We start from the raw sequence: 16,528 nt of genomic DNA, 5'->3' as shown, positions 1-16,528 counted from the left end.
TTCTTCATCACTCACTCATCCTGAGTAAAGCAAATATAAGAACAAACAGTTGACTTCAGTGAAAAGTACTTCGGCTGATACTCTTGTACATTCTCAGCACCAGACATGAAGCAATCAACATGAAGAGAGGAAAGAACTAAACACACACCTTGAACACCTCAGAGAAGAAACCAGAGCCAATTTTCTCACATGTGAAGTCATCAAGACGAGTAAGTCTGGAAAAGGCACTTATCAGGGCTCTGTATGAAGAGGTACAAACTCTTCCTATCTGGGATGCAGTCCCTTCTCCTCCAGCACCACCATCAAAGTCTTCAGTGCGCTCCAAGCGTGGTGGAAATCCTGCTATTGAATTCCGCTTACTTCGGTCCATTTTGAAAATAAGGTTTTATTTTGCCAAGGGAGGACTTCTCACATCTTAGGTAATTTGCTGTCTTCTCCACTCTTGTTGGATTCTAACATACAAGAAATAGAGATTACCATTATTGTAAACATATCTAATAAGTTTGATAGAACTCCAACACAGTTTACACCAGTTTAAGGGAATAAGAAAAAAAAGCAGAAGATATCCAAGTAGGGGCACGAAAAAACAAAGGGGGAAAAAAAAAAAAACACAACCAACCACACAGCATCATCAGTTAAGACAGACAATCTAATGAACTTTTCCTTTAGATTCATGCAAATACCCTATGCTCTGGCTATTATGAGATGAATAGGTTTGGAACTAAAAATTTAACTGGTAACAAACAACTTTCATTCCCTCTCCCCTGCCCCTTTCTTTTTTACTGAAGTTCTGGTTGCTAAAGCAAGCAACTAAGCAGGAGGAAACCCACAAAACGTAACATTCTGTTCTACTTCAGTAGCAGCTGGTGACCAGTCTACTGCTACTGCAAGAAACCATTTCACATTAGGGACTGAACAAGGGATCCCTAACTATAAAAAACAGATCAACTTTCAGCTGACATAAGGAAGATTATTAGCTGTCAATAACAGTAGCTGGAGCACCAAAACCTTTGTTTTTAAAGCTTCCACCTATGAGTGTTCCAAGACCAATTCCTTAACTGGTAGGAACACAAGTTTATATCCACTAAAGATCTAGCCCCAAAATTTATAAAAACATCAACAATCCTGCTACAAAAACAAGTATTCTTATAAGAAACTGCCAGAATAATTCTCCCCACAAACGCACTTTTTAAAGCTATATCAATTTCAGTTCAACTGAAAACACAGGAAACAAGCTACATTTGCCAAGTAGGAGAAAAGAAAAAAAAAAGGGGGGGGGGAGAAACTAACAGTAAGGGAATTTTTTTTTCTTTTTAAGAGGATGACAAAGTAATCAGGATGACTCTGGAGCCCATCAACTTCAGCTTGGACTGGCAAACTTGACAGGTGGCCTACTTTTTTTTTTTCTTTAAACTTTAGACTCAGGAGGTTATTAATCTTTTCCACACTTAACTGTTCATTTACAGCAATTTGGTGAGCCCCTACAAAACCTGAACAAAGTGAGCAGTCACAAAGAGGATAGATTTCTCTCTCCCCCCCCCCTTTTTTTTTTCTTCCCCCTGAGGGTTAATGAAAAACTGGAGGGAGGGGAAGGAAACAATAGAATTTAAAAAAAAAAAAATTGGTGGACAAAATAATCACAAAGGAGGGAGCAGGCCGATTATACTTCTATTTACACAGATGTACAGAACCTGAACAATACACTAAATTTGAAGAGCATCTCAAATCCAGAGGCACACCAGCTGTCCTCTAAATACATAGCAGTGCTGCTATACCCATGTTTTGTATGCAGCGTATCTTTCAGAGATGCTCTGTGCCAACACATCAGAAAAACACATAGTCCTTCCCTGCCTTCAGAAGTAATCTCTGTTGAACTGCGTGGAACTAATTTGAGGTTGTCCTCTCCAAAAAAGAAAAAAAAACCCACCACAAAAAACCCTCCATATTTTTCAAGGGTGTTTATTTAAAACATCTTAACACTTATATCTCTAAATGGGAGTCGGTGGGTATAACAGAGTCTTGCCAGGGCCCGATTAAGAAAATTTAATCTATCAAATCCCACGTCATGGTATTCCTACAGAAGTTTATATGCAGACTCCCACACACATAAGTTTACTGCACTTTTCAGATGATAGTAATACATAGTCTAATGTTATGGTGTGGCCGACTGCCACACAGATCAGGATCCAATCTCTGACCTCATATTCTTGCCCCATGAGCCTTGAGGGTCTGGAAATGGTACAGAAGCACCATGGGAAGATAAAGCCTGTTATATCTCCCCAGCTGAGAAAAATAGCCCAGAGAACCTCCTCAGCTATAGAGAAGATGCCCAGGAATTTCCAAGGCACGCTTAAATAATTCCTTTTGATCTGAAAAGGACAAACTATCACTTGGTTACTTTTCAAGGAGATAAAGAAAGAACTGTCTGTGGAAGGAGGATAGACAGGAAACCATGGTCTTAACAATTCATTTACTGGAACAGGAGATGCAAGTATCTTTGGAGACTGACCAGAAAACCTGCTGTAATTGAAGAAACAATTTTTTAGAACTTCTTTGCATCAGAGTAGTACCAATATGCACTAGACACTTTCCAAGGAAGGGAGCAAGCATTTGCCCCAGAAATGCACAGTCTGACGCTCCAGTATCACAGTAAAGCCATATGAAGTGGACCCTGGAGCTCACAGACACCCCTGCTAAATCTAGCGAGACAACACATCCGCACTGCAGCCCAGCAAACTAAAGAAATCTGTAAATCAGGACTATAAGTTTAAGTTCTCAGGCAAAGCAAGATACATGCAAGAACAAAATAGGGAAGATCGCTGTTGTCTTAACTAGAGGAAGATACCAAGTTAAGTAAGCGATCTTAAACAGGAGGAAAAGCCTAACTAATAAGTATCCAGATACCGTTAACAAAAATCAGCTCTCAACATAGTCTCTCAATCTATATAACAAAAAAAAAAAAAAAAACAAACCAAACCCCACAACAAAAAACCAACACCCTCACACATACACATCCTTTTCATTGAAATCACATGGTGAACTTCGCAAAACTCTACACAAATCCCACAATGAAAGAAGAGATTCAAAGTACTTCACACAACATAAACCCCAAAAGGTTTTGCCATCTGGATTCCCAAGTAACCCATTCCTTCATTTTTGCCTGCTAGAGCTTGCCTTCTTTCCAGACAGCTACATGAAATCCTTGGAAATCATTAGGATAGAGCTCCATTTGTCTATTTTTCTGCCCAGGATTGCATACACAGAATTAGAGGAAAATTTCAAGTGGGCACAATTCCAAGTGGGCCTCCTGTCATTTTGGCCAATTACATTAATGATCACATTCTCAATGAAATCAACCAAGGTTTAATTGACTGTCAAGTCAGTCTGAGGTACTTTAATTTACTACCTCGTACGGTTAATTAAAGTGCACTGAACAGAATCCAAGACTATCCTGCAAATCCTGCAACCAACTAAAAGGTTGTTGGGTGTTTTTTTTCATATTGAAGTTCAGTTTAAAAATTCTTAAGCTGTGCTCAACAGCCGGTTAAAAAAAAAAAAAAGACACTAAACACTCTAAAAAACATTTCCCAATAAATTCTCAGCTTTCAGACCAATTTTTCTGACATCCTTATACAAGAAAAACGCACCCCACTCTGCCAAGACAAAAATAATTTAGAAATACACCTCTCAAAATGCATACCTGCCCTACTCATCCATTTATTACATTAGTGAAAAGCACAGTTTCAGAATATTTCATGCCCTACCACATTTTAATTTCTTGGTTTAAAAAAACAAACCTTGAAGAAAAAAAAATTATCCATGTTAATATTATATTAAGATCAGTTTCTCCACTGCATGAATGCATTGATTTTTTAATTGCAGAAATTACTACGAATACAAATACTATCAGCATTTATTTGGTTAATTAGACATTTGGCTTTCAAAACCAATGCCTAAGCCTGCAAATATTTAAAGATGGAAACCTCACAATAGCACATCAAGTTATACCCCACACATCAATGTAAAACTAACAGGTGGCATATTAGCCAGTACTTCATAGACATAAAAATGGGTAAGGCTTCTCAACTTTAGCAGCATCTTTTTAATGCCTCAGGGTATAAAACAAGATCCTTCCAAAAAACATTTCAATTCATTACTAAGACTTTTTCTGTCCCCAGTATCTTTATAATGTGCATATTTGCACTCAAATGTCAAACTCACAATTTCCTAAAAGATGGCCTTAACAGCAACAACAACCATTTTTAGACACAGAAGACTGTCGCTAGGCATTCAGCCTGGAAAGCAATAAATCTGGTGGATGCATGTTATTAATTTGAAAAGGTTTGCTGAAGAACAAGATGCCAAAGCTTTGACATAAGTCATTTGCCAAGAGTTAACTATTTAAACTCATAGTCTGATGTAGCTTCAAAACCCAGCTCTAAAAAACATGAAGGAATTATGCGAGCAAGTGTCACTCAACAAAATAATAACTGGGGGGGGGGGGGGGGGGGGGGGGGAAGGGGAGGGAGAATTCAATGTAGTAATGTGCAAATTTCAGAAAGGCTTCAAAGGATTGTAAAGAACAAAATCTTCCAAAAACTGAATTGATTTTTAGGTCATTAGCCTGGAGATAAGGAAAAAAAAAAAGAAAAAAAATGTTTGGGAATGAAACACAAGAAATCAAACTAAATCTCAACTGTTGTCATTCCCTTTCCTAACAGAGGAAAGTTCCTTGGTTTGTCCATAACTTAGCTTCTTGTCTTTGGGAGAAAGAGAATATCAAATATTTACAGACAAGGTAGCTACAAGTACCAGAGCTTGCACTATGTTTGGCCCAGCTCATCCTGAAGCTGAAGTCTTTTTGACTACTTCTACTGGATAAGTCTTAGGGTCCAGTTTAAAGTCTTAATTACAACATTACACTCGAACGTGAAAATCCAACATTTTCTATTTTCATTTAGGTAACATTTTGCTTTAATTTTATCTCCCCTGTAGGGGATAATTCCTAGCTCTAGCCAGTACTGTCACAGCATAAGCTTCCCACAACTAGGGCTGACATTCCTCAGAAGAGACCTGCATGAGCCCTACTACACCACTCTAGAAACTGGAAGTCTGCTAAACTGCATCATGGTTTTATAATGCAAACAAACCTCCACAAGAGGCTAAGCTGAAACAAACTGTTCATTTATTTTGTGACTGTAGCCAAGCCTGAAACCAGTAAGAGAGACTAGCCATTAACTTACTGCAGAGCTCAGGATTCAGGGCCAAGGTTGTAGGTTTAAAAATATTTGCATCAAGCATAGGCATAAATTCTGTCACATATTTAGAAGGCAAATATAACAGGGGAGTGGGGGGAGATTAAAAACCCACAAACAGAAAACCACTTGATCCTTATGCCCATAGTATAATTGCCAACAGTTTCTAGGGTCCAATTATAATACAAAACTAAACCGCTACAGAAGGACCTTGCAAAAATCCATTTGTCTCTTAGCCTGGTTTTTAGTCACTCCAATCCACAGTGCAGACAGACTCTAGCCTAGTTACAGAGCATCGTTAGAGTTAAATAATCACTCAAGTCGAACATGTACACAGCTGCTGCTTCAAATGGATAATTTTAATATATTATGTTTGCCTAACAAAACAGAGCTCAGTAAAGACACTGAGAAGCAGATCATGCCTTCCAGGTGTCAGCAGGCTGACATTTGCTTAGCTCTTAAGAAAAACAAAGGGAATCAAAGCCTTCCAATACCAGAAAGTATTGTAACATCTCAATAATCAAGGAATTTCCCCCTCAGTCTCTTTGCCAGGTTTATGACTGAGGGTTGACAGCTCTATTAGCACTGGGGGGGTTCACAGGAGATGAGAAGCAACTTTCTGTTGTTTCAATGCAGCCAGTGAGACAATCCAGCACAGCAAAGGCAAGAAAAGAGAACAAGAATGCTTGAAAGAGGGATGAAGATAAAGTAAGCAGGCTGAACTTCATACCTGACTGACCTCTCTTGGACAAAATTTAACATTTATACATCACCACAAAAGACAGTCAATATTTGTATTTTCCAGCTAGAAGTATCATCTCCACAAATATTTAAACACATTCTGTAATCTACCCTTAAAATACAGCTGAAACACCAGTCCACGTTACTGGTTTCATGTTACCGTGAAACACCCAGTACCACGTTTACTTCAGGTACCGGCTGCACAAACAGAACAATAACACAGTCTTGACTAATTTGTTCATGAATTTTTGAAGCGAGAACAGGGCTTCCCAAATCTGTTGTTAAGGTATTGGAGACATTGGAGTCTGCTGGTATTTACGTATCAATCTGAAGCACCCTGTGTACCAAGGGGAAACATGTAACTCACAGTTTGTGAGCCACAGACCCGGAGTGTACAAAGTCAGCCTTCAAAAGCAAAGTTATTTCAACTAACTCCCCTCCTGGTTGCAAGAGCTATTACGGTTCTCCAGTGCAACCAAAGGGACAATCATATCAAAAAGTGGCTTAGCCACTACCAGAAATGTGTTCAACTTAAGAAAAAGTGACAGGGCCATATAAAAAGAAGCTTACTAAGTCAGAAAGAGGACTTGCCAACAGACAACAGATGGAGCCAGTGTGATACAGTTGACGATTATTAGATGTACTTACTGATAAATACACAACTTCAAATGAATACATTTCAAAATGTATTACTTATTAAATAAGTAATTTGTAAAGGCTTACAAAAATTTATGAACATTGACCATTTTTTTATCTTGCCTAGAAGAGCACTTATTTGTGTGCCAGACACCATGCTGCAAGGATACAATAAGAAGCTTTGCCATTGTGCAAATGGCAGGCAAATTCTTCTCGGCTACAGGAAAAATACAGAAAGGGAACCTATGATGCAAGTGAACCACAAGCTTCATTCTTTTCTGCAGCAGACACAGAAGCAACACTCCCCTCCTTTAACCCTGCATTTATTCATGAATTTGTGAAATCATTTGCATAAAGAATTACAATGGCAAAAGCACAAATGAATAGAGTTGGAGCGTACAACTAGGTTACAGGAGGCCTATACCACCAGAACACCTCATTTGGACCAACTTTCTCCTTCCACGGTCACAAAAATATTAAGCACTGAAGCAAGGATTGCTCCATCTCTATCTCCTGCTCCGCTCCCTCTGCCAGCTGTTCATCCTAACAAAACAGCACTAATTAAGTTCAAAGCAAAAACCATAGGAGAGCACACACTTGCCACCAGGTACAGGGAACGCACCTCTTTGCCTTCAGTTCAAGCTACTCATGTTTTGCATGCAAGTTTTACATGAAGACAAAACAAAATGGACAATGGAATTACACAGCCATGACTACAGCTGTACAGTATACTTCTGCAAGAGTCAGAAAATGACATTTTTATTGGCCTGTCAGAATATGGTATGCAACAATAATTTCCAAAGATGATGACTAAATGGAAAGGTTTATGGCTAGTCCACTGGGCATATCAGAGTTTCTCATAAAAAAAAAAACCAAAAACTTATCTTAGGTTGTAAATTCCACTGCCTAATTAAGTCCATAGAACTGTAAGTCTGTTGATTTTGCAGACAATAAAATATGCTAGAACTCTGACCTCTACTAAAAAAAAAAAGATCATTTCAGCTGAAGCATAAAAGCTTTTCATAAATTAGCCTAAATATTAACTGTAAGTCTCTCTTAGGGGGACAAACAGAAAGGTATAAACAAATAAAATTCAATTCAGTACTCTTTAAATTTTAGCTTTCAACCATCAAGGTACCACGTATCAGAATATCCAAATGGAAAGTCCCCCGTACTTCAAGCAAATACAGTTCCCACCCTCAAAGGAATGCAACATTAAGAGCGATCATCTACATTCATACAGTACCTTTCATCTGAAGGCCATAAAGCAAACATATATGCACATACACTGAACAGTCGAGCCTGTCATTAAAACATGATTCATGTATTCTTACAGGGTAGCACTTAAAACAGCAAAACCCGAGCCAAGCTCTCACACCTCTTGGCAAAGTGACCGTTTTCAAGGTAATCCCCATGTGGTTGGGCAAAGATCCTAGCCGTGTTGAGGCAGACCCCTGCCCCCGGATCAGGGCACGGGTTTCTGCTGCCGGCTTTTCCCGCAGCCGGCTTCCCCCGCAGTGCTTAGGCGTCCTGCAGCACCCGCTCGCCCTCACGCCTCGCCCCCGGGGTGAACGCAGCCCCTCCGCGCACCTGCTAACCGAAACGCATCACTCACCTCACCGCACCCCGCCGGCTGCCCCTGCCCCTCCGCTAGAAGGGTGCCCTTCCCCGGAGCGGCTCCTCTCCTCCCTCACCGCCTTCGGGGAGTGCCCCCCACCCGAAAGGACCTTCCGCTTGCTGGCTACCCCGGAGAAACGCGCCCCCCCCCCGCCCCGCTCTCTGCTCGCGCCCCCAACCGCCGCGCGCGCGCGCCGGCCGTTACCTGAGCGGCGGCGCCAGCAGGGCCTGCGGGCGGCGCGGGCTCTCATGGCCGCATACCCCACCCGCGGCCAATCCCCAGCCCCTCAGCAACCCGGCGAGGGTCTGCCCCGCCGCTGCGGCAAGCGCGGGGGCCCCATGTGAGGAGGGAGCCCAGCTGCGGGACCCGGGGCCGTGATCGCCGCAGCTCCTCCTCCCCCGGCCGCGGCCCCCGCCTCCTCCTCACGCGTCCGCCCCCCCCCCGGGCGAGCGCCGCCGCCGAGCTGCCCGCAGCGCCGGGGCGGCACCCGACCAGGAGCCGCCCCTCCCTAGCAGCCAATCGGCGCCGGGCGGGGCTGGATGGACGGCGGCCCTCGGCCAATGGAGAAAGGGAAGCCAAGCGGAGGGACTCGCAGGTAGTCCACGTGAGTGTCCCTTTCTAATTGGTCATGAGCCACTTGAGAGGCAGGCAGTTTGACCAACCAGAACAGCAACAACAACTCCCGAGACAAGGGCGGGAGCCAGTGGCAGGAAAGAGAGAGGGGCGTTGCTAGGGGCGCCTCGCTTTCACTGGCCAGCCTTTGAGGGCGGGTTATAAATAAGCGAGTTAGCCAGTAAGAGTGCGGTGCGCGTGGTGACGGACGGGCAGAAGACCCAATCCCCGTATGTTTATAGGCAGCGGTAGGCATGAAGCTGTCAGCGGGACGGGCGCCTTAACGGGCGCGGAGGGCAGCGGGCCTGGGCCGCTCCGCGCCGCTCCGCTGGGTCCCAGCAGGCCGTGCGCGGGTGCCATGGCGACGGCGAGCCGGCGCGGAGCCCCTGCGTTCCCGCACCGCGGGCGGCGCCGCTGAGGCGGGGGCTGGGGGCGTGCTCCAGCGGCCGCCGACCGGTAACCGACTGTTCGTCCGGAAAGCGCGGTAACCCCCGTCCTCTTCGAGAGGGGCTGCCGGGCGGCCCACGGGGCCCCGCCGCGCACCTCGGGCCGGCGCCGGCTCGGCCCTTCGTGGTGCAGGTTCCGCCGGCTCTTCGCCCTAAAACCGGACCGGCACCGCCGCCAGTTCCGGCACCAACCCGCAGCTCCCCGCCCGGACAGCCATTTACACGCCGCTGAGGGAACACCCGGCTTTAAAGTGACCGTAATTGGGCTCCGCGGCGGCATCCCTGCTGTTATTACCTCTAATTACCTGTCCCCCTACTATGTTTCCCACAGGATTCATCCCTTGTTCCGGTCTCTTCCTCCCTCCGGCTGTCAAGACTTCAGCATTCTACTCAAACTCTTCCCTCTCTTCCCAGCTGCCTGCACCCCGGCCGTGGTGTCAGTCACAGAGGAGCACGCTGCACAGAACATCCTGCTCAGCCCCCCCGAGTCCCTGCCTGTAGCCTGCTTAATGCATCTCAAATATTCTGAGGTTTTGGCTGCCAAGCTGTAATAAGTCTGTGATTTTCGCATACAAACCCTTATTTTTCAAATTATAACTTACCCACGTGTAGGCAGTTTGTAACAGGTACAGAAAAAGATACCTTTCTTCCTGCTAGGACATGCTGCCAAGCTTCAAGTATCCATTCCAAAGCACGGCGGGACTAGAACATCTCATTAAATGGTCGTGAGGGGGTTTTGGTTTTGTTTTACATTGGCAAGGGACCGATTTTTTTCCCTGACCTCATCTTTGGCAATGACTGAGCTATTTTTACTGAAACTCTTCAAAAAACAAAGTTCATTTGCTGTGCAGTCTTGGATAGAATAACCGAATCCCAAACAGTTAAAACCAGCGGAGTTATGACTAAAAAGAGTCTCAGACAAGAACATGTCGCTCAACCCTGCCATACCATATTAGTAATACGTTTTCTCATTATCCTTTGTCATTAAGTTTACACCTAATCTTTTCAGCTCGATGCAAATGTGCTTGAGGGAGTTTCACGTTGGAAACATTAGCGCCAACTCTACAAATAATACTGAAGAGAGATTTATCCTTGCAGTTGGATTAACATCTCTACTCTGCAATTTATTGATTGAATTTAGTCTCAGAATTTCACCCAAGCCTATAGTGAAACTTCCTCTGTATATTTAACTACAAAAAATGTAATCATTTCTGCACAGGTAACAGATTAAAAGTACTTTGTGTGGGGGAAAAAAATTGTCCTGTTTTCTTCATTTTCCTTCTGGATTTCCTTCGCAGGAAATTTTCCCACACTCCCAAATGTTAAATATCAACCATATGCAAACATCTATTCTAATGACAGCTCAAACATAGGGTGCAGCAAAGCTTTTGTAATTAAGCCGTTAATTATTATTGTATCCATATTTTAATCAGTGACAAAGCAGATGGAACTACTCAGATCCATCAGCGTCTTCTGCTCTCTGACGCGCGAGCAGAACTGAGCTCCAGGATGGGGCTTTTCATCAAGACTAATTTTTTAGAACTTATTTTTTAAAGTTAAATTTCAGTGCTTTGCATTTTGCTGGGATTTATCCAAGCAAGTTGAAAAGGCTTTATAAAGCCAGCTCCGAAAGATCCCCAGCTCCGTGGTCATTCACTATGCCAGGGTGCGGCAATCCCTGTGGCTTTGCACCCCGTTAAAGAAACCCCCGTGCCTTCTCGTTTCGTCTCACTATTCCCCCAGTATCCCTCGTCCCTGCTGGTTTGGAAGCTATTAGTTAGCTTCAAGATGACATCTGGTGGTAGGTTTTTATTACTTCTCTTTTTGGGAGCTAATCCCAGCACTAAAGCAAGCAAATTCTCTTTCCCCAGTCCCCCGTCATAAATTTCACCTCTTTTCTGCTTCCCAAACAAGATACACGTTGTCTCTGCTTTTGGCCTGCAAATGTCTTACTGGTCGTACCCAGGAATAGGCATTTATCCCGCGGGCTGGTGCAAAGCAACATCATTAAAATATGCCAGTGTGAATCAGTAAAGTTAAATCTCAGTTGGAAACACTCATACTGCATTTCATACAACATTGCATGAGGTCCTGTGATGTATGTCGTAGATGATCCCTGTTTTGAGAGGGAAATAAGACAGCCTTATGACCCCTCCTACGGCTTTATCTCAAAGGCAAGGCCTACGTTTTGAAAGTGGAAAAACATGTGTTTTGCTGGTGACCACGTGTGTATGTACGTCGATAGCAGAACCTGTGTCTGAGAAAGTCCCCCGTCCCTCCTCGCAGCTGGCAGAAGTACCCTAGCAAATCTGTGGCCTTAAAATCTGCAGAAGACGAGTGGCTTTTGTAGTCTTCCTCTGTTTCCCAGAGAGAGGAAAACGAACATTGCATTAGAAGACTCATCAAAGAGACTCATCAAAGGCAAAGTCTTGCAGATGTCACAGCGTACTTCGTTCTAACCATCTCTCTCTTGCCTCCCAGAAGGGTCCCGCAGCCTGTAAATACCGCAGGAAGCTCTGCTCACGGCGGGTGTTCCCCTCTCCTCCAGCTGCCCCCGGGCTGCCGCCCCATGCAAAGATCAGCCACTCAAAAAAAACAGCTCTGTGGCTTGCGGTTTGCTCCTCTCTGCTCTCAGACTGACTCTCTTCCCCAGACAGATCGCTTTGGCTTTTTAAATGTAACCGGTTTGGCAAAAGAGCAGCCAAGGGTTAACTCACAGGGTGGCAATAAAAATAGACATGAGAGAAGTTGGGTGAGAGCAGGCAGGAGGGGGAATTCCCTTCCTCTGGGTTTTGGAAATGCCCTGGAGGAGAGAAGTTTGGGAGATTTCTCTTTCCCAAGGAGAAAGATGCTGCGATATAGCCATGCAACTTTTGCCTCCACTGTAGCAGAGCAGGTGTTTTCCCCAACAGAGAGGTTTTGTGGGCTCCAAAATTAAACGAGTGTCAGGCAACGGGGATTGTCTCTCTCCCCTGTTAGGGGACCAAGACCGTGGGTCGACTTCACAGCACTGTGATGAGATTGGGCATTTTAATCATTTAACCCGTGAAATACTTTATGTAATGAAACCCATCAAGGAAAAACATTTTCTTTAGATAGGATTGGTCAAATTCTGCTCTGATTTACACCAGTAGAGATCTGGAGTCACATCACAGGAGCCAGAGGAGAGTGTTCCAGCGGGACTGCCTGGAATTTGCCCTTGTCTAATGTCAACGCTTTTCTAGCCCCTAACCTTGGTGGACATTTAACAGGACAGCCATGAAAAATGATCCCGTTAGGCTTCCAGTCACACACCAAACCCCCTAGATTTTGAAAAGCGTCTTATCAGGTTCCCCCAGAGGCTCATCCTCCCACCCACACCTCCCTCAGCCAGCCTTGCAGGTGGCCTTTGCAGACCAAGGTGAGATTTGCTCGTGGGTGAGAGGCCATTTCCCACCGCTCTGAGCAGGGGAAGGCACAGCTGGGGCTGCGCTTGGACCACGTGCTCCTTGTCATGTCATGACCACCCTCCTGGCAGCAAGGAGGGCTCCACGGGGGCTGCCTGCATGCTGTCCTCCGGACCAGGATTTACATGCCTGCTGATGAAGAACAGGGTTAACGATTCTGTCTCACCACCAGTGCGGACAAGGCAACCAGCGTGTCCTTGTGCACAAAGCCATGTTGTGCGTCAGCCCAAACCTGGCACCGCGCATCTCTGCACGAGACCTGGCAACTGTGGGATTGTCAGAGCATCTTCCATGTTCTTCTTCCAGGAGGCTGGGCAGAGCGCAGGCAGGAGGCTGGCAGCAGCGCCAGACACCCTGCCTCAGGAACCAGAGAGGCCTTGCGCTGGGGCAGATGGATATTCTCATTTAGGCAGCTGCCGTGCTGTGACCAGTGTCATGGTCTTGTGCTCCCCTGCCTGCTCATCGCGGCCATCTGCTGTCCTGGCTTCAACTCAGAGCCTGTCCACGCTGCAATGGTGCCGTGGCATGGCTATAGCCAAGCTCCTGGTGGTACCGCGGGCGTGGAGCGGCACAGAGCCGGCTGGCTTGCTCCAGCCTGCTCCACGATGCTCCCAGCCATGAGGCTGTGCAAGCACCAGGACGGTGGGCCAGGACTGACCCTGTGTCACTGTGCCTGGGTGGCTTCAGCCCTGGGGAGAGCTCATCAGCCCTTAGGAGCTGAGGGGCAAAGGGTGAGACCCCAGTGCTCAGGGCAGGCCTGGGGCACGGCTCCTCTCAGCAGCCCCTGAGTTTTTAGTTTGTCTGATACCAAAATACCAATTTTGTAGAGGAAAACCTTAAACAGCTGACAAAGGTGTATTCACAGTAACACCCAACAGAGTGCAGAAACACAGACTTGCACTAGCTTGGACTGCGGTGGATGCCCAAAGAGACCACGCAGTCCTATTAAGCATCGAGGCCACCAGCCCACATGGCCATCAGTCCCACCTCTCCTGCCCCATGCCAAGGCCCGAAAGGGTTCCTGCATTGCCTGGTGCACCGTCCTCACACCCCAGCTAAGCCAACTCCTCTCTGGGATGAAATCACAGCTTTTTGCCTCCCCAGGCTCTGCAGCAGCCTCCCCTCCTCTGGTTACCTCCTCACACTTGCTGCCCTTACCTCTGCAACTACAACGGCTCAGAGACCCATTGTGGCACTGAAATCAGACACCTCTGCCACAGCGGAGCTCTTCAGCTTGTCCCCTCCAGCCACCCTGGGCTTGGGCACCCTCAGCTCTGCCCCTGCTTCCTCCAGCCTGGGCTTTCTGCAGAGCTTCAAGACCTACAAGCATCCAGCTGTTACCAGATCCCTGCTCGGCTGCCTGAGAGATCCCACTCTCAAATCAGCATGACCCTGTATACATTCAGGTCTCCCAGCCCCTTAATTTTCCCCGGCTCCCTGAACGAGTGAAGTCCCAGTGTTTATTATTCCTCTCCCGGAACGGTTCTCTGTCTCAGATGCTTTGCTGTCTGATCTGCTTTTTTTTTTGTTTGGTTTTGTTTTTCCTTTCTTCCTTCGCTGGGTTACAAAGCTGTGAAGGGCCCTTGGAAAGGAAGATGAGTCAGGACAGATACACAGGGGGAAGAAGACAAGCGCCCAGCCTTGAAGTCAGGTTCACTGCCTGCGTCACTGTTATTAAAAATAGATGAATGGCAGTGGTCTTTGCACTGGAGGAGCGACAGAGGAGATGTAATATCCCAGGCTGCTGAGCAAATGCTCCCTCTGTCTGCCTGCAAGTCACCCAGTAGCATCTTCTGCTCTTTGATAAATTCTTTTTTCTTGGCTCTGACTTGTGGGATTTAATTTGCCTTTCATAAAAAACTGTTCTAATGTTTCAACCTTGGAGGGGGGGGAAATGGCTTACCTTGGATTAGCTCTTCTGCTCCAGTCAGTTGGCTACCAGCTCCCTTGAGAATAAAAAAATCCCTTCAAGTGCCAAGTCATCTCCCTTTGAGAGCCGCCCCTCTCTCCATCCCACAGTGAAGTGCTTCTGGAGGGTGAGAGCGCAGCTGTCTGGGGGTGATATATTGGCCCGTCTACCCCAAGACCAACTCTGATCATGCCCAGCCCTCCTGAAAAAGCAGGTTTGCAAGGTGGCACGGGGCAGGCTGGGACCCGCTGAGCTCTCTGCAAGGGCAGGGTGAGATGTGCGCCAGCAGTGCTCCCGGTGCCTGGTGGCAAAGGCCAGAGGACGGAGAGGCTGAAGCACAAGAAATGGGATGATTTACGTGAACCCAGAGCCCAGGTGAACCACCCGCGTCCCAGCAGTGCTGGCCACAGCTGCCATCCCTCTGCCCAGGGCTCCTGCTGCCGCGACCACTCACCTCTGGGCTGTGTGAAAGAGGTGATCGCTCTTCAGATTGTGTGTGGGCCGCGCTGGGGTGACCGTGGCAGCGGGACCAAAGTGGCGCCACTGCTCTGCTCGCTCAGGGGACGCTCAACCCGTGTCGTAGCCCAGGCTGGGGGACACAGCCCAAGCACTGAGCTTATGCATCTCTCCCAGGGCCAACACCTCCTGCCCTCCTACCTATATACCCTTACTTCCCCTCAGCCCTTCTGCTGCCACTATTTTCCACTCATTTGTTTTCTATTATCTGCTTCTTCCAATTAAATTAACATAATCAACATTATCATCTCTGGCCTGCTTCGTGCTTTGGCCACCAGCCAGAAACAAAAGGACAGGAGCTAAATAAAGCCAGTGCAAGAGAGAGCGTGACACTGGCAGAAGTCGATGCTGTGTTTTTCGAGCACAAAACTTTCTTTCAGAAGTTATTCTAAGTCCTCAACTCTCATTGCTACCCAGACCTGTCTGGTCTACATGCTGCATGGGTTTGCAAGGGTGTTTTCAGTCCTCCTCAAGAGCAGCCCAGGGTGACTACCCCCTGAGCAAGTCAGAGCCCCTATATAGCCCACACAGACATAGGGGGCTGTTGCCCGGTATCTGAGGGGAATGTTTTTGCTCGCTCCATGAGAAAGTGGCAGTGCACCAGCGGGATGTTAACGTGCCCCTTGTTTTTCCTCCCTTCTCCAGGGTGGGAGAGCAGCAGTGTCACTGCAAAGACACCATCACGCCGATGCAGTCACTTTTCCCGCTCCCAACCGCCCCTTCCATGCTATGGGGAGCTGACGGTGCCTCATTAGTGTGTTAATCATAATCCTAATGAGTGCGGAGATTGGCTAAAGTAATAGCAGTGACCTGCAGGGGGGCTCATCTGCCCAGGTTTATTGTGCTGCTCACAAACCCCTTGGGGAGTGCCAGCCCAATGCTCTCCTTGTCCTCCAGCTGTTGAAGATACCCTGTGCCATGTCTATATGCTTAATTAAAGCAGAGGGACTGGTAACCTTGACGACAGAGGGCCGCTATCTATAGGCCAGCTGAGATGGATATCGTTTCAGTGTCTCCAGAGAGAGACCAGAGAAGAGACGTGAGTCAGAAGCTTGCAGGCGTCGGACATGCTCGTGAACCACGGTTGCAGCCAGCAGCGCCGACATCCCCCAGAGCTCATGTCCTCCCCAGGGATGGGTGCCGAGGGGGGGTGGAAATGCCCCAGTCCCTCGATGGTGAGATTTGGCAGGCTCTGAGGTACCAGGTCGGGTGGTGGCACTGAAAGCCCAAGCCTGCCTGGCGCAAAGGAGGCTTTGCTCTGCTGGGCAGCCCTGCGGCGTCTGCGGGGAGCAGAAGACTCTTATAACCTACCAGAAAGTTGTAAATATGCTTAAAATAATTCCCCTTAC

At 46.8% G+C, this 16,528-nt stretch overlaps 1 protein-coding gene across 1 annotated transcript in view; it reads right to left on the bottom strand.

Moving 5' to 3' along the window:
* TESK2 (testis associated actin remodelling kinase 2) overlaps positions 1 to 8,566 on the bottom strand; it is an 85,864-nt gene extending 77,298 nt beyond the window's left edge. Inside the window, exons 1-2 of the mRNA XM_076340323.1 lie at positions 8,455 to 8,566; positions 149 to 452 (exon numbers count right to left, since the gene is read on the bottom strand). Coding sequence (XP_076196438.1) covers positions 149 to 370 — 222 coding nt within the window. The 5' untranslated portion in view covers positions 371 to 452; positions 8,455 to 8,566. The remainder of the gene's footprint in view (positions 1 to 148; positions 453 to 8,454) is intronic.
* Positions 8,567 to 16,528: the final 7,962 nt, after the last annotated feature.

The sequence above is a fragment of the Aptenodytes patagonicus genome, chromosome 5, assembly GCF_965638725.1.
Source record: "Aptenodytes patagonicus chromosome 5, bAptPat1.pri.cur, whole genome shotgun sequence".
NCBI lineage: Eukaryota > Metazoa > Chordata > Aves > Sphenisciformes > Spheniscidae > Aptenodytes > Aptenodytes patagonicus.
This window is presented reverse-complemented; position numbering and strand designations above follow the sequence as displayed.